This window comes from Danio rerio, chromosome 11, assembly GCF_052040795.2.
Source record: "Danio rerio strain M-AB ecotype USA chromosome 11, GRCz13ab, whole genome shotgun sequence".
In the NCBI taxonomy this organism is placed as follows: Eukaryota; Metazoa; Chordata; class Actinopteri; order Cypriniformes; family Danionidae; genus Danio; species Danio rerio.
Genome location: NC_141031.1, coordinates 36,543,070 through 36,566,946, shown reverse-complemented (window position 1 = coordinate 36,566,946; position 23,877 = coordinate 36,543,070). Strand labels below are relative to the sequence as shown.

Genomic DNA, 23,877 nt, shown 5'->3' with positions numbered 1-23,877 from the left:
TCACTCTGTGGGCGGAGTAATACACAAGGGTAAAAAGGCTGTACAAATGCTGTTATTGCAGAGTATCGCATGGTTATCAGCCAATCAGATTCGAAGCCCAGACAGAACTGTTCTATATATAAAAAAAAATAAATTAATTATTAAAAAAAAAAAAAAAAAATTATATATATATATATATATATATATATATATATATATATATATATATATATATATATATATATATATATATTTATTTATTTATTTTTATTTTTTTAATTATTTAATTTTTCTTTAGTTATTTCTTTATTTATTTTTTCTCATGTACTATAAGATATGTTATATCACACTGGCAGTGGAAAAAAGCCCCTTATATTCTCTTCACAAAATGTACAAATCTATTCTGTGTTTTATAAGCTCATTCTGAACATGATGTTCAGTTCCATTTTTCATGTAATGCTGTTGTGGGTGAGTCAGATAAGGTGACTTTAACTGAGCGTTATTTGACTTCAACTCGAATCTACAGCAAGAAAACATTATCACTTTAAGTCAACAGCACTTCAACTTTAATGGCTTTGGCATTTCAGCTTCACTTTGCATTTTGCAGAACATTCCAGGTGCATGCTGGGATGATCATACTGTCAGATTGAATGCATATGTGTGTGTGCGTGCATGTCACTTTTAAAGCTCTGGCTCAAACATGTTCAGTCATGCCTAACGATAGCCTCACCACAGTCGGACATGTTTTAATATAGATGCAAACCCATTAAGACCACTCATATATTGTGTGAGTACATAGTGTGCCACACTAACATTGGCACCCCTGGTAAATATGAGCAAAGGGTGGGGGAAGAAAAAAAAAATCTTTGTTCAGCCTTTTGATATTCTCTTCCTCTCTCTAGTGTTGGGTATTAATAATTTTGGGCTTGAATGTATACACTCACCGGCCACTTTTTTAGGTACACCTAGTTGTTTGGACCCCCTTTATCTCTCAGAACTGCCTTAATCCTTCGTGGCATAGATTTAACAAAGTACTGGAATTATTCCTCAGAGATTTTGGTCCATATCGACATGATAGCCTCACATCTAGGATGCACATCTCCCATTCCACCACATCCCAAAGGTGCTCTAGTGAATTGAGATCTGGTGATTGTGATATTTGAGTATAGTGAACTCATTAACATGTTCAAGAAACCAGTCTGAGATTATTTGCGCTTTATGACATAGGCGTGTACTGTAACGAAGTGGCTGACACAGAGGGATCCATTTGCAGTATGTTTATAAAACACAGTTTAATAACAATGAGCACACAGATGTAATGCGTGTGCGAATTTACATCAAACACCGTAGTATTAGGACGAAGGGCTGGCTTCAGGTGAACACAGGATGAGTATGCAGGCAAGGGTCAGAGGCAGGCGCCGAATATCAAGGTCGGTGTGCAGGCTAGAGTTCAAGGCAGGCGGCGTGGATCAGAGTCGGTATTCAGGCTGAGGTACAAGGCAGGTGGCAGTCAGAACAAGGACGATAATCAAGGCAAGGTAAGGTAAGGTCAGTGGCGTAGCGTACGGGCACGCAGGGCACGCACCGCGGGGGGGCCCCGCGTGATTAGGGGGCCCCGCGTCGTCGCGATTTTCAATAAACTGTTGGGAACAACTGTGGTCGGAACCAAAGTTCACAGGTCTGTGTTCTCTGAACACCTCTCAAGCGGTGGACTACTTCATTCTGATTGCTTGCCGCCAATGTTGCCAACTTAGCGACTTTGTCACTAGATTTAGCGACTTTTCAGACCCCCCTAGCGACAAATCTAGCGACTTTTTTGTGTGTTATTGGAGTTTTTTTTAGACTGTCATTTGTCCATACTGTACCGTCCCTACTCTTCTCAACGAGCTGCGTGTGATGCCGCCGGCCCCTCCCCCACCTCACAGCACTGACAGGCGGCCCAGTCAGTCCTTTACTGCAGCCTCTCCCACCTGCAGCCCGAGAGCAGATCACCCCTCTGCGTACCGGTGACAAATGATTTAGCACAGGCAGTGTGAAGGTATTTCCCTTGTACAGTCAAACCGATCTACTTCTCCTTTATTTTAACAATTTAATTGGACCATTTATTCTTTTCTTGTTCACAATCACAGATATTAGTGACAGTTTCTGAACTTGTCTGAGTTTATTTCATATGAGAGATTACTGCACATTCACTAACGTTACACATCTATAATGATATACTGTATTCAAACAGCAATAAATTTAGTTAAATAAACATGCTTATATAAAGTGTAGTGCAATTATAAATACCCCTTTATTAACCATAGGCTGTTAAACAGAAACGGTAGAACGTGATGACGTCAGTGATATGCAAAATGACGTATGACGTACACCCCCCTTCATCAGGGGGCCCCGTCAGCGATCCCTGCAGGTGGGCCTCCGCATTTTGCACTACGCCACTGGGTAAAGTAAGCAACGGGAAAGCAGGCAAGGATGAGAAACGCTCAGTAGTGTTAGCTGGGGCAAAACAAGACCTCGCAATGAGACTGCGTGTGAGTGCTGCTTATAAGCGTGAGCCAGGTGATTGGGAGATGTGCTGCATGTGTGAGTGCTAATCAGTAAATGGATAATAGTCCGGTGATGATGACCTCTGCTGGCCAGCGAGGGGAATGACTGGGATTGAGTCTGTGACATGTACAAGGCGTGTTATCCTGCTGGAAGTAGCCATCAGAAGATGGGTACACTGTGGTCATAAAGTGATGGACATGGTCAGCAACAATACTCAGGTAGGCTGTGGCTATTCCCCACACCATTACACCACCACCACCAGCCTGAACCGTTGATACAAGGCAGAATAGATCCATGCTTTCATGTTGTTGATGCAAATTTCTGACCCTACCATCTAAAAATCACAGCAGAAATCTTTTTTCCAATCTTCTATTGTCCAATTTAGGTGAGCCTGTGCGAATTATAGCCTCAGTTTCCTGTTCTTAGCTGACAGGAGAGGCACCTGGTGTGGCCTTCTGCTGTTATAGCCCATCGACCTCAAGGTTTGACGTGTTGTGCATTCAGAGATGATGCTCTGTACATCTCGGTTGTATTAAGTGGTTATTTGTGTTGCTGTTGCCTTTCTCTCTGCTCGAACCTGCCTGGCCAATTTCCTCTGACCTCAGTAAATCAGCAGTTTCTGAAATACTCAGACCAGCATGTCTGGCACCAACAACCAAACCATGTTCAAAGTCACTCAAATAATCTTTCTATGCCATTCTGATGCTCAGTTTGAAGTGCAGCAGATCGTCTTGACCATTTCCACATGCCTAAATGCATTGAGCTGCTGTCATGTGAAACTGATTAGACATTTGTATTAATAAGCAGTTGTACCTAATAAAGTGGCCGGTGAGTGTACGTTCATAATTCATTTAAATATTGACATTTATACAATTCAACCCTAATTTATTAAAAGTTTAAAAGTAAAAATACACTGGTAAACTGGTTAAATAAAACCAGATAATGGATAAAACTGTGTTTGTGTGATGCTACTGTACTTGCTATATATGGATAAACTGTTGCCTTGTTAATTCTCCTTGTGTCATAAGTGTGTTTGTGACTTGATGTGGTCCTCCCATTTTAATGTCTGGATTCTGTGATTCCATCTATGTTTCCAGTACCACAGGAAATCACAGAGCTTTAGAATACTGATAAGCAAAATGTTTTTTAAGTATATTCCCATTTATATTTTACATCCTTTTAGTACACCTGGGTGACTCGGATCAGGAAATTGTTCAGCCATGGCTAGCGGTTTCACAGGACTATAAATATGAAATAACACATGGACAAAACTCACTCAGTCATTTGTCACAGTGGGTAAACCATGATTTGCAGCAAAGGGTTGTTAAGCTTAACAAAACTAGAAACGGTTAAAAGCAAAAACTCCAAAAAGATGCCCATTTCCACCATCAGAGCAATATTTTAGACATCCAGTCGACAGTAAGTGTCATGAATCACCTGAAAGAGGACATGTGTCTGTCATCTGCTAGGAGGAATTTAAAAAAAAAAAAAAAAATCTGAAGTTGCAGAAGTTAGCTTTAAAACAACAGCACATCACAGACTTCACCACAATTTATTTAAAAGAATTACAAGAAAAAGCCTTATCCCTCTTTCAAAATCAAATAAAAGTACCTTCAGTCCTTTGGTTAGTTATTTTAAATGTGAAGTTATATATATATATATATATATATATATATATATATATATATATATATATATATATATATATATATATATATATATATATATATAAATTAGGTTGTGTCGATGTTTGTGTGTTTAGTTAGGTTTATTCATGCCTGTTTGAATGTTGTGCCATTTTATACCTCTGCATCTTCATACAGTATGTACCCTTCTCCAAGCAAACTATGAAATTTACTTTGTAAAGAAAGCAAAGATAGGAAAGCACTTTGATTACGTACCCCTATATACATTTATGGAGAGCACCACATATGTCCCAGGAGCTGTTTTTAGCAGTTTTTGTAAATCCGTGAGAGGCCTCAGTGTATGTTTTTTGAGATCTCAAATTTCTCTTGCATGTGTCATTCGCGCCTGCTCTTGTGTAAATCCACCAGAGGCCGCTGTTGACTGACTGACCAACTGAACAACCAACTGACCGATCCTCACAAATCCTCAGACATACGCAGCGAGCCACTGGATAAACTGGTAACGGTGGAAAAGCCGTCCACACGAAGGTGAATGGTCAGCTGGTAAGCGCTAAAAGGAACGACGTCATACCGCATCGTAGTGTTTGTTTTAAAAACGAAATGCAGCCATACGTTCCTCTGGCTACAAAATTCCTGATCTCCAGAAATGTATATAGGGCTACATTTTCAGAACGAGCTTATGTGGGCTAATATGGTGCTTTTCATTTCTCTGCATTTTAACAGCAAATATATCCTGGCATGCAGTCTGCTCTGTGTTCAGATGTAAAGACTCAAATGTGTTCTTACTTATAACCTAAACATCAACAGAAGCAAAAGTGAAATAAATACATTTTTATATGGGAATATACAAGAAGGAGCCCACTTGCTTGCATCCTTGGCAGGATTGCTTTACGACATGAGGCTAGACTGATGCTATGGTGTTTACACTGACCAGCTGAGCATTGTTAAATAAACCAAGAAATAGATAAACTAAGCAAGAAGGTCACTGATTCGAGGTTCGGCTGGGTCAGTTGGCGTTTCTGTGTGGAGTTTGCATGTTCACCCTGCATTCCCATGGGTTTCCTGAGGGGGCTTCGGTTACCCCCACAGTCCAAAGACATGCGGTACAGGTAGGCTAAATTGTCCGTAGTGTATAAGTGTGAATGAGTGTGTATGGATGTTTCCCAGAGATGGGTTGCAGCTGGAAGGGCATCCGCTGCATAAAGCATATACTCGATAAGTTGGCAGTTCATTCTGCTGTGGCGACCTCAGATTAATAAAGGGACTAAGCCGAAAAGAAAATGAATGAATGTTTGTAGCCTGTTGTCACCATCTTGGTCCTGGCTATTTCCCTCTAATAACCAGCAGAGGGCGTCATCGCCTGAGTACTAAAGCTTCACTGAACTTCAAGACCCATAATCCCGTTCAGTGGCTGATTATCCAACAGCTGATCGCAATCCCCACTTGCAAAGACTCCAGACTCCCAACATACAGACTCCCAACATTAGTTCTGTGCGAAGTCTTGTTTTGCCCACAGGCAATTATGAGCGTTTATATCACTTCCGGACTGCTTACCTGTTACGACCTGCCTGTATGTTTGACTGTGAGTGTTTTCTGCCTGCCCCGAACCTAGCCTGTCTCATCGTTTAAGATCCTTAGCTGCCTGCCTAAACCTCTGCCTAATATTCTGATTACGATACATCTTTGTGTTGCCTTGACCATTGCTCTGCCTGACCACTCTTATATCACTGCCACTTTTGCATTGCTGTTTCTAGTGATTATTGAATAAAGCTTGCAAATGGATTCACAACCCTCTGAGTCTACTTTACACCCGTGACTATAAATCCAAACGAGCTGCTTCTCCCCACCCATCACTCTAACTTGAGTGTCTGCTTCTCCTGTTACATCAGATAAACAGCAGTCAGTGACAGAGACAGACACGGATGAAGATAAAAAAAAAAACATCACTTGTCAAAACCACAAAGTAAGCTTATTTCATGTATTTGTGGTGGAGTCTATTCAAGCCTTTCTAAAATGATGAGTCCATACCTGTTAACACTGGGATGTGAAAATAAGGGATATGCCCACCATAATAAGGGATTCCCCCGACCCCCTCTTAAAAAAATCCCCAAGCCGTTTCATTGTAAACAAACAGTTAAACGGTCAGTGATGTTTTATAATTATTATTTACAAAAGACAAAAATACGTTAGCAGCAAAAGAATTAGCATCTCTTATTTATTTAGATTTTTTTTCCAGTGATTACTTTAAATAACAGAGGTGTCTCTTTAAAATTCACACATCTAACGTTATAATGAAAGCATTTGATTGCTCTCCTAACTTTTTATGCTCATTTAGGACTGAATGAGTTGTTGAAAAAAAAAAAACACCATGATCGACATCTTTAGATATTATTATTACTAATTGTGTGTATGTGTCTGGTCAAACATGCACCCAAAACCCAGACTTTCGCTTAGCTTCAAATCACGAGCACAGAATACATTTGGGAAACAACGTCTATTTATCACTAGCTTGTCAGCTGACAGTCATGCACCGCTATATGACTGTTTTGAGGATTGCATATGAAGGGGAGACGCCACCTGTAAGGAAAATGAAAGGTAATCCCGCCGTTTTAATACTTATTTCAAAGTAAAGAGTTCTGATAAAAATCCTCTAAAAGCCGTTTGAAATTTTCTTTAAAAAATGTGCATTTTTATTAGGCTCCTGTCTGTTGGTTCAGTCATTTTAAGGTTATGGCAAAGAAGGTCTTTAAAATTAAATAACTCAACATAAACATAGAAGTCTGAGAAAAATACTCAGACTCACATTTTAGAGCAAGGAGCGGCCCCTGATGGTTCGGTGGTATAGGTTGCGTATAGGGAGGCTCGGCTCTTCAATGTTTATTTGCCACCCTTCAGAGAAAAACTGAAAATACGGGAGAAATACGGGAAACTACCTTTACGGGATAATAGCGTGATAGAACTGTAAAATATAGGAGAATTCCGGGAAAAACTGGTGGGTTGACAGGTATATTTGAGTCACACACAAATACTGTGTGCAGTACACACACAAACACATATGCACATTTACTGACACCATGCAGCCTGGGTAATTATAGCCGTTAACAATTACATGTTGATTTTACACTGTTTATTACAAACATGGAGTTTTAAAAGCGTTTTAAACGTAATTAATTATTAATTAACTAATTATTAAGGAGTAGCTGATCACAGAGAGTTATAACATGTTTTTTTTTATCCCAGTTTCTTTGCAAAAATTGGACTGTGGATGTGTATTCATGTTATTATAAAGATATGGCAGGGAAAAAATTGCACTGTTATGTCATGTTGCCATGGGCCTCAAAATCACTGGGATTTGGATCCTATTTTAATGTCAGGAAATTAAAAAAAAGAGATATATTGGGTTTATATCACACCAATATGACTGTGGACACACTAAACCTACACACAGTTCTTTCCAAACAGCTTCAAAAAGTTGATCTTGCATCATAGGTGCCCTTTAAGACAGTAAAGAATCATATCTACTTGTGTAAAATGTTCCTCCGATGTCACCTTTAAACAACAAAGATTTTTTCCACAGCCTTCTTTGCTTATATTTATCAAGGGTGCCAATTTTAGTGGAGGTCAATGTACTTTTTGCTGATAGACAACACACACTGGCAGTTGACGTGGATGAGTGACATTACAAAAAAAGGACCTCAGAGGACTCCTCAGGCTATTTGGTGCTTGTGTCTCTGCGCATTTGTGTGTCAAAACTGCATTACTGTGACACGGATCCGTCTGTCGGTTCAGATCTCAAGCTCATCTCACCGAGAAGCACAGAAGACAGATAAGAAATATGCCACATCCTCGCCGGGAGGATGAGAGGACATTAAAAGATAGCTGATCATTTGCTTATGTGAGTAAAAATAACGAATCGCTAAAGAGCTTGAGGATAACAGGAGCTCAGAAGTAATTAAAGGGATGAAGGTGAAGAACGGCGGCATTGAGAGAGATGATTAAAGGGATAGTTTTGAAAATGCATTATTAACTCTCCATCATGCAATTCTTTAAATATTTGTTAACATTGGAAGGAGTTATTTTGAAGTTTTGGATGTGGGTTTTCAATTAACAATAACTATTTTCTTTTTTTTTACACTGTCAAAAATAAATCTGTAAAATTTATGGTAAAAAATGCTGTGGTTGCCAGTATTTCACCATTAAAAATACAGTACAAACTGTAAAAGTAATTTCTCAGTTTTACAGTAAACTACCTATTTTATTAATTTATAGAGGTAATATGTCTGTATTTTGAATTTCCAACATCTACACATCTTTTGTTACTAAGATAGCCACATTGACACAGTCACATGCAGTTGGTTATGAGAAAGTTACATAATGAACCAATGCTCATCACAAACAACTTTTCCCACAAGCAGAAAAGTGTATCAGTGTATCTACTAAACACCAGTACGGTAACACACATAAGAAAACAGTCATGAAATAAAACATTGTTTACCAATATTAGATATAACATAAATCTCTATTGTACATTACTGATCGGGAAACAACTAAAAAGATCCATAGTAATGTCAACAAAAAGTATAAAAAGTGATGTGCCATGGAATTATGTGAAAGTCAATTTACGGTTATCTGCCGTATATATTAAGGAAACATACTGTTAACCAGGTTAAAGATTTTTACAGTAGCATTTTTAAATTTTTTTACCATTGAAATCACAGCCAGGCACATGTTTTTTACAATGTACTTTTATAAATTAGGTATCTTATATGCTCACCATGGGGTTCATTTATTGAACCCAATATACAGTTGAGGGCAAAATTAATCAGCCCTCCTATGAAATTTGTTTTCAAATATTTTCCAGTTGACGTTTAATAAAGAAAGGACATTTTGACAGTATTTCACAGGATATGTTTTCTATGTAATTTCTTCTAGAGAAATTCGGATTTCTTAAAAGCAGTTTTAAATATTGTTTAGTTGCCTAGTTAACCTAATTAACCTAGTTGAGCCTGTAAATAGCACTTTAAGCTGAATACTGGTATCTTGTAAATAATCTAGTGAAATATTAAGTACTGTCAGTATGACAAGGAGGACTGAAATTCGTTTTTAAAAATTAGCTTTCAAAACTATAATATTTAGAAATGTGTTGTTTAAACAGCATTTGGTAAATATGTTTAAAATAAAAAAAATCTGTAAAATATTGTTAAGTATTATTAATTTTTTTAAAAGATCATAAATTCCTTGATTCATTCATTTTACTTTTATTGCCTGCTTATCAGGGGTTGCCACAGTGCAATGAACTGCCAATCATAAATCAATATTACTGCACTGCAAAGATTAAATTTAAGCATCATTGTCTATGGGTAGTAGAGTTTTCAGTTGCTCTGCTCCCCAGCTCTGGAACTCACTATCACCTGCTATCAGAAACTATAGCCCTTTTCACACAGTGATGCCGGTAAATATCTAGAAAATTTCCGGAACGACTTTACCAGTAAATTCATAATAAAGGTGTTCACACAATTTTTTAAAAACATATCATTTACACATCTATTACAAAATACTGGTAAATTCTGACATCATACCAGAAATGAATGCACTTGTATTTTTAAACATAGAAGGGATTGGTCTTTTCTTGATGGTTTCACTTTTATTTAAAGTTTTAGCATTCATGCAGCTGTTTTGTGAGACATCCAAATGCAGAAACGCAAGCTAAATTATTACACATTTAAATACATTACAAATTATGTGGATAGATAAGTTTGGTGAACAACTTAAATGAAAACATACTGTATGAAGAAACACTTTCAGATGTCGAGATGTCCATAATAGGTGTGTGTGTGCTTGCACTCACCGACTCCTTTGTGTGCACAGGTCAAGCAACTGAAGCAGTGCTTGAAGGTAAACAAACTGTGGTTTATTATAAGCATTTTATAGATAATTTGTTACACAGTTGGCATTAAGAAGAAACATAGAAATGTTATCTGACTAACATCTAGCAGCTAAATTTGTCTGGAAAAATATTTAACGGTATTTATTTTCATAAACCGAGCGCATGTGAATGCATCTGAATGTTCGCGCTCTTTCCGGTAATTTTCCTTCTGCATTCACACAGTGCAGCATTCCGGCAAATTACCGGTAATGTTATAACTTCTCTTTCCGGAAAATTGCCAGAGCGAATATTACCGGTTTTTCAAAAAGGTCCTGATCACACATACAGACCTTTGCGAAAAATTGCCAGAAAAGGTCTGTATGTGTGTGTGACAATGGCGGTGGTGACAACATGGAGACAGATGGGATAAAATGTAAGAAGTTTAATAGTTATTAGTAAACAAGTCCAAAACACCAGGCTAAATCGTAGTCAAAAGGCATGCAGATTCAATGGAACAAACAGAGTGTCCACCAAGGCAAACAAGGCAAAAACAGTCTTCCAAAATCAGTAGTCAAAAATAACAGGCTCAATTGGTCATAACAAAAGGCAGATCAAACAGTGAGAAACCGCTTGAGTAAGGCAGCAGATACTGGCAATACTTCGCACTAAAGCTGCGTCCCAAATCGCATACTTATGCACTATTCTACGCCATTTTGTAGTATAAATAGTGTAAGTAGTGCGTTCACACTAAAAACTCTAAAAATAATAAGAGCACTTCAATTACCCGGATGATGCACTCATTCAGCCGCTAAAATGAAGTGTGGAATGATGGACACTTCACGCACTCAACAACCGCAGGTTTGCTTACGTAGCGGAAGGGGCGGAGCTATCGGACGCACATGTTGAATAACTTTATTTATTTTGGATGGTGAAAGCAAAATTCTCCTACGAGAGTGATTATAGCGCCTCCCGATGGTGAATGCGGCAATACTCACGGCAGGTTTTATTTGATAGTTTGGTCATTTATTTCAATGATTTGGCAACCGTCAAACGTCATCAGGGAAACGGTTTGAATTTCCGCTTAGTAAAAAAACATTAGTGTGCCATTTGGGACAACACTACATACATATACTTTCCTGTTGAGTGTGTAAGTGCATAAGTACATAGTGCATGAGTGCATAGTGTATAGTGTGCCATTTGGGACGCAGCTTAAGTGTTTGGTGTAGCCAGGTTAATATGGCCACCAAACAGGAAGTAACCAACGAAGAACTGGCATTCAGAATTCCGGTGAGGGCTCCCTCCGCTGGCCGGATGAGTGGTTGCCAGTACTGTTTTTTACAGTGTGAAAGGAGCTATCGACTAGACTCAAAACTCACCTATATAGGTTGACTTTTAATGCTTAAATTGTATCTGCATTATAGTTGTGTATACTTTTAAATTTATTCTTCATGTTGTTTTAATGCTCTTGTTTTTATTGTACGGTGTCCTCGAGTTGCCAGAAAGGTGCCTTTAAATAAAATGTATTTTAATATTTTAATAATTAATATATTAACTCCAGCCTTCACTATAACATAGTCTTTTTATAATAAATCGCTTTGCTGCTTAAGAAGCATTCATTCATTAATTCAATTTCTTTTTGGCAAAGTGCCTTTATTAATCTGGGGTCGCCACAGCGGAATGAACTACCAACTTATCCAGCAAGTTTTTACATAGCGGATGCCCTTCCATTCACACCCATACACTACAGACAATTTAGCCTACCCAATTTACCTGTACCGCATGTCTTTGGACTGTGGGGGAAACTGGATCACCCAGAGGAAACACACGCGAACGCATGGAGAACATGCAAACTCCACACAGAAATGCCACCTGTCCCAGCCGAAGCTCGAACCAGCGACTTTCTTGCTGTGAAGCGACAGCACTATCTACTGTACCACTGCGTCACCCTTAAGAAACATTAATAATCCTTATTACAATAAAAAGCCGACAAGAGTAGTGCTGCTTTGTGAATAGTATGAACTTTTCCATGCATCCCAGGTTCATTCAGAAAACAAAGCCCTATATATTAGGGCTGCATGGTACATCGTTGCAGCATCGAAATCGCGATGTGCGCATCCGCGATAGTCACATCGCAGGAGGTGCAAAGCAAAGCAAAAAAAAAAATATTATTTATATTTTATTATTAAGTACATAAATATATATATATATATATATATATATATATATATATATATATATATATATATATATATATATATATATATATATATATATCGCAGGGAAAAAAATTATTGCAATGTCAATTTTTTTCCAATATCGTGCAGCCCTACTATATACATTTCTTAAGAGTGCCAAATACATCCCAGGGTGTAAATTTTTTGCAATTTTTTTTCACGAATCCACCAGAGGCAGCTGTGTACGCTTTTTCAGATCGCAAATTTATTTCGTGAGTGCCATTTGCACCTGCTCTTCTCGACTGACTTACTGACTGACTGAAAGAGTGATCGACTGACCCACCCACCTCCTTCCCTAAACCCAACCAATAGTGTTTTCAAAAGCACTGATTGACCCTCTCACCCACTTCTCTAAACCCAACCAACAGTGTTTTAAAAAAGCAATCCAGAAAAAGAAAAGCCCCCTGATTTTAACCGCATTTTCAGATTTTACCACATTATCACCAATTGTTTATTTGTGTATTTTATTTTTTTGGCTTTAGTTTTTCGTTCTTCGCCAGACTCAAACCTCATTGTCACATTCAACTCCTCTCTGCGTCTCAAGTCTACCAATGTATGTGGTGAGCCACTGGACAAACTTGTAAGAGCAGGAAAGCCATCTATATAGAGGTAAGTAGTCAGCTGTTAAGCGTGAAAAGGAACGGCGTCATACCGCCCCATAGCGTTCACTTTAAAGACGAAATGCAGATATACGTACTTCTTGCTACAAAATTCACTACTTCCAGAAACATATATAGGGCTACTTTCCAGAATGAGCCTATGTTGTTTTCATTATACTTTGATGAACAGAACAAGATTAATTAAATATAGAAAATTTGGTTCATCATAAATGTATTTAATGTGATGCATTTAAAAGGGAAGATCTGCATACCTGAGGCAGACACACACTCCAGAGTCTGCTCCTGTAATCCTGGGCCACATGATCCGTTTAGAGGAACACAAGGCCCCAGTGATGCCACTCGCCACAGGAAGCAGACGGGGTCATCGCAGGTCATTGCTTCGCTGACGTGAGGGCAACTGTCAGACTCGACCCAAGACTCCGTAATTACAGAACGACTTCTAATCTTGAAACCTGCGAATGCAAAACATCCATAAGCGATGACTCAAAGCGAAGCAAGCTAAATGCCAATGCTTAAGAAGATACTGCTCCCACATTCTGGCAAAACAAGCTGCGTTAGAGCCAAATATCTTATCCAAATATAGTACAGCAGAGATTAAAATTAGAGAACAACCTACAATTGACTAAATTTCTAGGTCACTGCTTGAAGTTATTCTAATAAAAACAAGAGAGCAATTTTTGAAGGGGTTGAAACCAAAATTAAACCTATTTATGTGTGCTAAACATCAATTAAGACAACTTTAGCATCTGCTAGATTTAATTGTAGGGAATAACTGGATCATTTTGAGCTCTTTTCCCTTAATTTCATCTTCTGGATTTAAAATATTTAGGAAATTGCTTCTTAATAAAAAACATTGTAAACACTCATGTTGTTGTTGTTTTCTGTTGTTCGTTTTATTTGTGTTTACACCTTGAAATTGTATTTTCATTGTTTTATAGGCCGAAAATATGTTAGATATTTATAATATGTGTGTATATTAGGTTTAAAATGGCTTTAAATGAGCAGATGCTTTGGTAGTCTTGGAGGAGTGGAAAGCATAAGATTCTGTGACAGACGAGTCTCCGAGTCTACGTCAAGTATTCTCCAGCCTCCAGGGCCTAGACTGCAGCTCCACACAAGACATTTGACCAGAGGTGAAATGGTCGTGCCAAACTCAGCTTATTTTCTTTTCTTTTACTTTCGTCAATTGGTGAAGTTTGTTCCTCGCCACTGGCTTGCTTGGTTTGGGACTTTTGGAGCTGCGCGTCAATGGATTTGCAGCCATTTGGACTTTCAGCAGTGAAAATTGAACCACACTGAACTGAACTAAACTGAACTTCCGTGTTAAGCTGCTTTGACAATCTACATAGTAAAAGTGCTATAGAAATAAACATGACATTTAAAAAAAATAAAAAATAAATTAGATACTAAGCTTTCTTATCCTGTGTCCTAACACTTATTTGAAGTAAGCTTTAATTTAGAAAAGACAATTAAATTAGTTGATTGATACCATGGGTCATGGCCATATTGCTAACAATCAAATCGGTAAACATAACTGACGGCATTCAGATGAACAACGTTTCTTTTGCATCATCTCAGAAGTGTATTTCAACTAAGCTTTGAGATTCACACTCATCGGCCGCTTTATTGGGTACACCTTAATGGTACCTGGTTGGACCCCTTTTTGCCCTCAGAACTTTTTTTTAAAAAATCCTTCGTGGCATAGATTCAACAAGGTACTGGAAATATTCCTTAGAGATTTTAGTCCATATTGACATGATAGCTTCATGCACATCCATGATGCGAATCTACCATTCCCCACATCCCAAAGGTGCACTATTGGATTGTACTCAAAAGGCCTCCACAGTCACCAGATCTCAGTGAACTCATTGTCATGTTGAAGAAACCAGTCTGAGGTGATTCGTGCTTTATGACATGGTGCATTATCCTGCTGGAAGTAGCCATCAGAAGATGGGTACACTGTGGTCATAAAGGAATGGACATGGTCAGCAACAATACTCAGGTAGGCTGCAGTACTGACACAATGCTCAGTTGGTACTAATAAGCCAAAAGTGTGCCAAGAAAATATCCCCCACACCATAACACCACCACTACCAGCCTGAACCGTTGATATAAGACAGGATGAATCCATCCTTTCATGTTATGGACACCAAATTCTGACCCTACCATCCGAATGTTGCAGCAGAAATCAAGACTCATCAGACCAGGCAACGTTTCTCCAATCAAATTGTCCAATTTTGTTGAGCCTGAGCTGACAGGAGTGGCACCTGGTGTGGTCTTCTGCTGCTGTAGCCCCTCTGCCTCAAGGTTGGACTTGTTGTGCATTTAGAGATGCTCTTCGGCATACCTCGGTTGTAACAAGTGTTTTTTTGAGTTACTGTTGCCTTTCTATCAGCTCGAACCAGTCTGGCCATTCTCTTCTGACCTCTGGCATTAGCAATCCTTTCTTACTCACTCTGATGCTCGGTTTGAACTGCAGCAGATCGTCTTGATCATGTCTACGTGCCTAAATGCATAGAGTTGCTGCCATGTGATTGGCTGATTAAAAATTTGCATTAACGAGCAGTTTGACAGGTGTACCTAATAAAGTGGCCGGTGAGTGCATATTCATATGGCTTTTCTTCTTTCAAATATTGACAGCTTTGGATATTCAATCAGGATTGCAGCAAATGTCTTGCCAGGTAGATCAGTATAGGCTACAGTTCAAATGTTAAAAATTCAAATGGCTGGATCTTTTAACAAATTTTCCACTATTAACATTTCTATTCATTCGTTAATTATAATGTCAGCATATTTTTTGTCATTTAAAACTCGTTTTTCTTTTTAATCTACTTTCGGTGAACAATATTCATCAATGATATTAACACTGGTTTATAATGGATTGTTCACAAGTAGTGTTGTCACAAGTATGAACTTCAACAAGTCTGTACTAAAAGTACAAAAATGAACACTTAATTGTCCATTGTGTTCACCGTCTGAAATCTGTGATGTGCTGAAGTCATTCAAAGCAAGGGCTCCCACACTTCCAATTCATTTTTGATTAGCTGTAACCTTCAAAGAAAAGAGTTGTAATCTTTCTTTGTGTTAAATCGTTGCTGTTTTTTTCATTGTGTCCAATTGCAATTTCAACAAAATAAAGTAGTTTATGTTCAAGTGCCTATTTTGTAAAACACTGTTCTGCTGGCATGACAGATCCACAACTAATATTCCCTATTATTCATAACAAATGAAGTGCTCATAAATTGTGCTCCAAGCTTCATCTCCAATGTATGAATGTTTATTACAGAAGCAGAGAGAATTAACAGAAAACATCAATAAAACTTGCTATAGTGAGTTATAGTCAAAAAAATATGTGCACCTCTGAGATTTGCACACTTTTTACAGTACAGAGAGGAGAAACCAAGGACGCAGGGTGTGAATCTGAGTGTGTGTGATTCAGATTTGGATGTGTGCAATCTAGTTTTATGGGGTGTTTTCGTCTCTCACCTCTTCTCCCCTGAGGCTCCAAACAGTTGTCATGGAGACAGGGCCCCCAGGGCGACCAAGGCGTGAGGGGACAATGTTTCTGACAGGGAATGAAGCAAAACTCAGCCAATGGCGGCAAAGGCCCTGTGCACAAGTTCTTCCCAACAGGCCGACTGGCTAATAATGTAAAACACAGAGAGAGACACTTCCATAAAAAGTCAGTTTAGTTTCAAAACTGTATGAAAGGCATTTATTTGGAGACCAACCAAAAAATAAATGTAATTCAATTCCGCCTTTCTCGCTGTGTGGCCAGAGATTACCATTTAAATCAAAAAACAGAAATGCAAAAGAAAGTAAATCTTCCCCTTAGTGTTCTGCCCTGAGTCTCAACCTTTATGAAGGATTTAAAAAAAATGACAGCAATCTAGAAAATATATATTTTTTTCTCTCCAGTGTTTATGCTGTTAATGCTCTTGTTTGAGTTAATCACATTTGCTTGTTGTACTGGGAGATCCAAAATCAGAAGGTGTTTTTAAGTATCGCTCTTGATGAAATTGAATCTCATAACTGACTTTGATCAGACTTCATAGACGACAATATTTGACTCTTTCCAGGATCAACCGATTTATCAGTTAATGGATGTGCGTTGATGGTAATAATGCTGTAAATGGGGTAGTAAAAGGGCAGAACATTTCCAGTAAACTACTGGAAGCTTTCCACACAAACCTCATGTAGGAAATTTACAGGAATTTACGGGAATTAATTTGAAATTTGGACAAATTTATTTAACCCTCCACTGCACTGTGTCACCATATGGCAACAGAATACTCATATTAATTTCCCTGACACTTTCTTAAAGACCAACATTATTATTATTATTATTTTTTTGTTGTTGGAAAGAGAAGACCTTAGTGTAGCCAATGATGTGCTTTGATTAAGTCACATGACATGCAGTGTTTTCACCATGTTCTATGGTACGTGAAAGAAGAAAAGGACAGAACTGGCTCTTCCTACAGATGAAAGTGAGGATGAGATGGGTTTCAGCGACCATGAGAAGGATGCAGACTGGACATTTGATAGAGACAGTTCAGGTAAGTTAGCTCAGAGGCAGATAAGAAAATAATAAATGAAAGCATGAAGATGAGTTGTTAGAAAGCATGTATAAGGTGTTATTTATAAGTTCTGTGTTAAAGCTTATAATGCTGCAACACCAATTAAATCATTTCAAACAACAAAATATTTAATTAAGGAAAGTTTTAAATTTGAAATTTCTAAGTTAGATCCATTGTTAGACGTTGCCATATGGCGACATTTCATAAAGTACCTAAAAAAAGAATTCAATTTTTTTCTTTTACACCTCTTCAATTTAAGAAATGAAAAACAGTCAAATATATATTTTTAATAGATTTATCATATTGCATGCGATATTTGGTTAAAGCTAACGTGAAGTGCTTTGAAACATGCCTTTTTATTCCAAGTTTGATATAATCTCAAATGAAAAATATAGAGAGGGTGGAACAGAGTAACTCCTCCCCATTTAAAAAAAAAAAAAAAAAAACAGCCAATAGCATTTCATTTTATTACACCTCTGCCAGTGAGAGCAGTTGAGCTCAAGCCCATCAAATGAAAAGTGTCTTAACGGGGGCGGGATATATCAGATGCTAGAAAGTATTTGATTGGTCAAGTTTTGATGAGAAAATGTAGTATAAGCTGTTGTGGAAAAAAGCATTGATCATTTAGGTGGAAGTGACAAACTGCAAGCTTTACATGTTTATATTTGTTTTATATCTTCTAAACGTGAACTGTGTCACTGTTCTGGAGCTCACCAGCTAATGGATATCTTTAAAACTAACAGACTAAAACTATCATTTAAAAAAATATTTTAATTTTAACTGGACCTTTAAATATCATATTCAAACAAAAATATAAACATTCTGTTTGGTCATAAGCTATTGATAAGCTGAAAATCTGTATACAGATTTAAAAAAAAAAAAACAACAGCTGTAAGCTAATATGAATGCAAACTACAGAATCTCACTTGAAATAAAATGTATTTACCCAAGATACATCAAATATTAATAATAACAATAACAATAAAATTAGCAAGTCGGGGGCGTCATAGTTGCCTCACAGCAAAAAGGTCGCTGGTTCGAGCCTCAGCTGGGTCAGTTGGCATTTCTGTGTGGAGTTTGCATGTTCTCCCTGTGTCCACGTGGGATTCCTTCGGGGAAAGGATGTCTTTTGGACGATTTCCCCACAGTCCAAAAGACATGCCGTAAAGTTGAAATGAATAAACTAAATTGGCTGTAGTGTATGTGTGTGAATGCAAGAGAGTATGGGTGTTTCCCAGTGATGGGTTGCAGCTGGGAGGGCATCTGCTTTGTAAAACAAATGCTGGATAAGTTGGTGGTTCATTCCACTGAGGCGAAAGAAATTGAATGAATGAATGAATGAATGAATGTATAGTAAGTAATTTTAATTACAAATGGCGTCTTTCTGGACACCCAACATGCAACATAATGTTTATAATAACAAACATACTGTTTATGTATAAATATCAAAATTATTGAATGAAACAAAATGAAATGTGGTTGTATTAACCAACATTATCCTGTAAGATTTACTTCAACTATATACAATTACAGTCTCTGTTATAGGATAATGTCCATTTATTTATTTATTTTGTTTTGTAAATTTCCAGTTTTCTCCCTTTAATAAACTCCATTCATTCATTCATTCATTCATTCATTCATTCATTCATTTTCTTTTCGGCTTAGCCCCTTTATTAATCAGGATGCCCTTCAAGCTGCAGCCCATCACTGGGAAACACCTACACACTGCCATTCACACACATACACTACAGACAATTTAGCCTACCCAATTCACCTGTACCACATGTCTTTGGACTTGGAAACTGGAGCCCCCAGAGGAAACCCACGCCAACACGGGGAGAACATGCAAACTCCACACAGAAATGCCAACTGACCCAGCCGAGGCTCAAACCAGCAATCTTCCTGCTGTGAGGCGAGAGCGCTAACCAGTGCGCCACCATGACGCCACTGATTTGCAATTATTATTGTTATTATCATTATTTGAGAAGATTTGATATTTTTAGGTTAAATATATTTTATTTTAACTGAACTTCTGTACTTTGTATTTTGACTTTTTAAAAAAAAGTCAGTCACTTGCTAATAACTCACGTTTATCGAAACCAGTGTTCTTACTATGAGAAGGCACTGTGTTGTCCTGAATCTGGACACAATACGCCTCTCGGGTCCTCATGCCACCTCCACACAGGACACTGGTATTGGTACGGCGATGGTCCTGCTGACTCAAAAGCGGAGTCACCTGGCACGGGTTCCAGCTGGTGACTCTCCACTCATACCTGTTAACAGCCAATACAAATACAAAAGCAGACTTAAGATTTAAGGAGACAAATTAAACGAATAGCTCGACTAAAAATGAAAATATTTTCATCATTTACTCTCCCTTAAATATGTTCCACACTATTCCTTCATGTTACCCCAACACTAAAAGGTTAATGTAATAATTTTTGCAACATAAAACAATTAAGTAGTCCCTTAATAAAAACATAGGAATTGTCTTGTTTCAACTCATTTTAAATAAGTGGTTTGAACAAGCAGCAAAAGTCATTTTCTAAGTGCTGTTTGAGTTTCTTCTGCTGAACACAAAATAAAATCTTTTAAAGAAAGCAGGAATACTGTAACTATTGGCTTCCATACTATTTGTTTTTCCTACTATGAAAGTCAACAGTTGCTGCTTTCTTCAAAACATCTTCTATTGTGTTTACCAGAATAATGAAATGTACAAAGGTTTGAAACCACTTGAGGGTGAGTAAATAGTGAGTACATTTTCATTTTTGGGTCAACTATACCTTTAATTCAGTCTTAAGGAAACTATTATTGTAAGGAAGGAAATTTCGAGGCTCTTTTTATTCATTAGATCTTGATTGGATGAACGCGGAATGTTACAGTTTTTCTCATTCGTGTTGGTGCATTTCTCACATCACTATTTACTTTTGCACAAAAGTTAATGCATTTCTCAAAACAATTAGCACAAACTGCAAAACCTAGTTGATAACCTGCAAAAGTCTGTGATTTGCTCAAGATGGATAGCTCATTCCTCAAAAGCAAGTATCACTGAGGAAGTGTCAGTGTCATCAAGATGAAAAGTCCTGACACCGTTGTTTATGCACAAGATAGTCAAATGGCTTTATCATGTTTTTATTATGACAGTTCACTCTATTTGCACAGCCATTTGAAAACTACAGTAAAGTTAGACATCACTGCATTTAGTGAGGTATCTGAGTACAAGACACTGAAAATGTATGTTTCACTTTTTTTACTGCATTTGCTCTTTACAATTCTAATTTATCCACAGTATTGTGGAAAATAATAAATACATCCTTATTTACAACAAACATAAACTCCCTTTGGGTAGAGCTGTGCACAACTGTAAACAATACTGCAGTACATACTGGAACTGATCCTACAACATACACAGGTCTGTAAATCATTTATAAAATTGTTCAATTTAAAAGACATTTTCAGGGGGAAAAAAAATATTTAATTTTTTTTTTTTTACAAAATTTGCTTGACAGATTTTGACAACTAGTTCAACATTTTTGCATGTGATGACTCAAGTATTGAAATGAGGACTATTCGTTTTATATGGAATGACTATTCAGCAATCACAAGTTCAGTTAAATTTGACTGATATGACATGAGCAAATGATAAATGTTATAAAACAGCAGAGTTGTATGAAAGCAATTGATGCATGTCCAAAGCATTAGCAATTTGTGAGAAGAAATGAGAAACTGCTACTATGAGGTGCACAAATCACTAATTGTTCTGAGAAATGCAATAATTGTTGTGCAAATGTAAATAGTGCTGTGAGAAATGCACCATAAGTGACTGAGAAAAAACTGTAATTGTAAAATAAATATAAAAAAACTGAAATTGAATTTGAAATCAAAAATGAGTATTGCTTTAATTATAAATTAGCAACAAAAAATCACGATTTATAGTAATTAGTATTTATTGCATAGTGTTTTATTCTGTCAACTACTGATTGTTATTCTGACCAAATATCTATTTTCTGTCAGATTTTATTTTATTAGAACGAAATTGTAGCAGAGCTAAAACATATTAAAATATAATATTATATAATAATAATAATAACCTAATAAACATTTACACAAATGAACCCCAGAAAATCCACAAAACTGTCAAGTGGTGTCTTCATTTTTGTCTAAAGCTGTACAACTGCCCCCCTCTGATGAAGCATTAAGCACAAACCACAATAATATAATAATCCAATCAATTCCCAACAGACAAAAATAAGTCCCGCCCCACATTACTTCAGTTCAGGAAAATGTTGGTTAACGAGAATTATTTCAATTATTTATTACATTTCCCATTTATTGTATTTTATACCCCCACCCCCACCCTAAACCCAATCGTCAGAGTAATGTAAAAATATAAATGATTGTTATACAGTGTCATAAAAAATGCTGCTATATTAATGTGCATATCGCACTTCCGACCGGCTGCATATCTGATCTAGACTTTACTGAAGATAAAGTCATTCATGCTGACTTTCAGTGAACTGATCATTAAATGTCAAAAACAGAAGTCCACCATTTGACTTGAAGCTTGAAGCATCTGATAAATGAATATGAGGTCAACATTTTTCATAATTATTCATAACAACATGCATTTAGAAAACTCATGGGGTAAATTCTAACATCTTGCCAACATTTGAAAAGATTTGCCTGCACAGTTCTGGCAGCGCAGTCTCTTCACCTTGGGCACAGCGGTAGTGCGTCTTCCAAAATATTACAGTTTGCTTTTTCCTCCAGGACGGGGCACGGCTCTGCTCCACCAATGGCTGCTTGTATGAGGCTGCGGCTCCTGTGCCTGAAGCCCGGCGAAGGGTCAGATGTGCGGCAGGTCTTTGAACACAGACTCCACTGAGACCAATCAGACACTTTACAGTCTCTGGGCATCACGCACGAGCGAAAGTTCACTGCGCTGTTATCATGGTCACAAAGGCTGGAGGTGAGAGGGAGATTTACAGTGTCATCATTTTTACCACATTTTTATGATTGTAAAATGAAGAATGGTTATGCTGTAAAAAGATGATTGATATTCTGCGGCCATCTGCTACACATTTGTTTTATGGGTAACCTGGTGGGTGGTAGATAGATAGATAGATAGATAGATAGATAGATAGATAGATAGATAGATAGATAGATAGATAGATAGATAGATAGACAGACAGACAGACAGACAGACAGACAGACAGACAGACAGACATACAGACAGACAGACAGACAGACAGACAGACATACAGACAGACAGACAGACAGCCAAACAGACAGACAGACAAACAGACAAGTATTCAACATGTCATGTTTTTTCCTGAGAATAATATTTCATCTTCATCTTTCTGATAATGTTGGACTGAAGCAGCTAATATTCATTTACAATGACGAAGGGCAGAGGGTTGCTGAAAAACTACTAAGAGATTTCAGCTTCTGTCTGGGCTTTCACTGACTTTCTACACCTCCCTTTCTTCATGTGTTCAATATTTTTTCTGTCGTTTCATTTTATTACACAACTTCATTTGTAAACTATTTAGATTTTTCTTTGCATGTTGATTTCTTTGGTTGTTCAACAGCGCCTTTAGAAATATGCTTTATGAGAAAAATGGTGGTGTTGATTACTTGAAAAATTGTGTTGGTTTGTTGGTTGGTTGGTTGGTTTGTTGGTTGGTTGGTTGGTGGATGGATGGATGGGTGGGTGGTGGAAGGGAGGGACGACAGGAACGAAGGATGGATGGATGGTTGGATAGATAGATAGAAAAATGTAATATAAAAAGTTACAGTTTAAAGATTTTAAATGTCATGTTTTTGGACATATTCATACAAGTCTTTAACTTAAAAAAAATTAGGAAACCCTGATTTTTAATTATTTGTTCTGACCAATTGTCATTTTCTAAAAACAAAATAATAATAAATAAGTATTTTTAAAGTATTTCCCAAATGATGTTTAACAGAGCTAGGAAATTTTCTTAGTATGTCTGATAATATTTTTCTTCTGGAGAAAGTCTTATTTGTTACATTTCAGTTAGAATAAAAATATATATATTTAAAAAAAAATTTAAACACCATCTTAAAGTCAAAATTATTAGCCCTTTAAGCAATTTTTTCTGATAGTTTACAGAACAAACCATCATTATACAATAACTTGCCTAATTACCCTATCCTGCCCAGTTAATCTAATTACCCAAGTTAAGCCTTTAAATGTCACTTTAAGCTGTATAGAGTTGTTTAGAAAAATATCTAGTTAAATATTATTAACTGTTATCATGGCAAATATAAAATAAATCAGTTATTAGAAATTAGTTATTAAAACTATTATGTTTAGAAATGTATTGAAAAAATCTTCTCTCCGTTAAACAGAAATTGGAGAAAAAATAAACAGGTGGGCTAATA

At 37.1% G+C, this 23,877-nt stretch overlaps 1 protein-coding gene across 3 annotated transcripts in view; it reads right to left on the bottom strand.

Moving 5' to 3' along the window:
• Positions 1 to 23,877, bottom strand: part of thsd7bb (thrombospondin, type I, domain containing 7Bb) — a 190,388-nt gene that overhangs the window by 53,380 nt on the left and 113,131 nt on the right. For all 3 annotated transcript variants that reach the window (XM_087273923.1, XM_087273925.1, XM_087273924.1), the window contains 4 exons: positions 22,184 to 22,432; positions 19,582 to 19,742; positions 16,379 to 16,534; positions 13,144 to 13,344 (listed from right to left, as the gene is read on the bottom strand). In XM_087273923.1, coding sequence (XP_087130049.1) covers positions 13,144 to 13,344; positions 16,379 to 16,534; positions 19,582 to 19,742; positions 22,184 to 22,432 — 767 coding nt within the window. The remainder of the gene's footprint in view (positions 1 to 13,143; positions 13,345 to 16,378; positions 16,535 to 19,581; positions 19,743 to 22,183; positions 22,433 to 23,877) is intronic.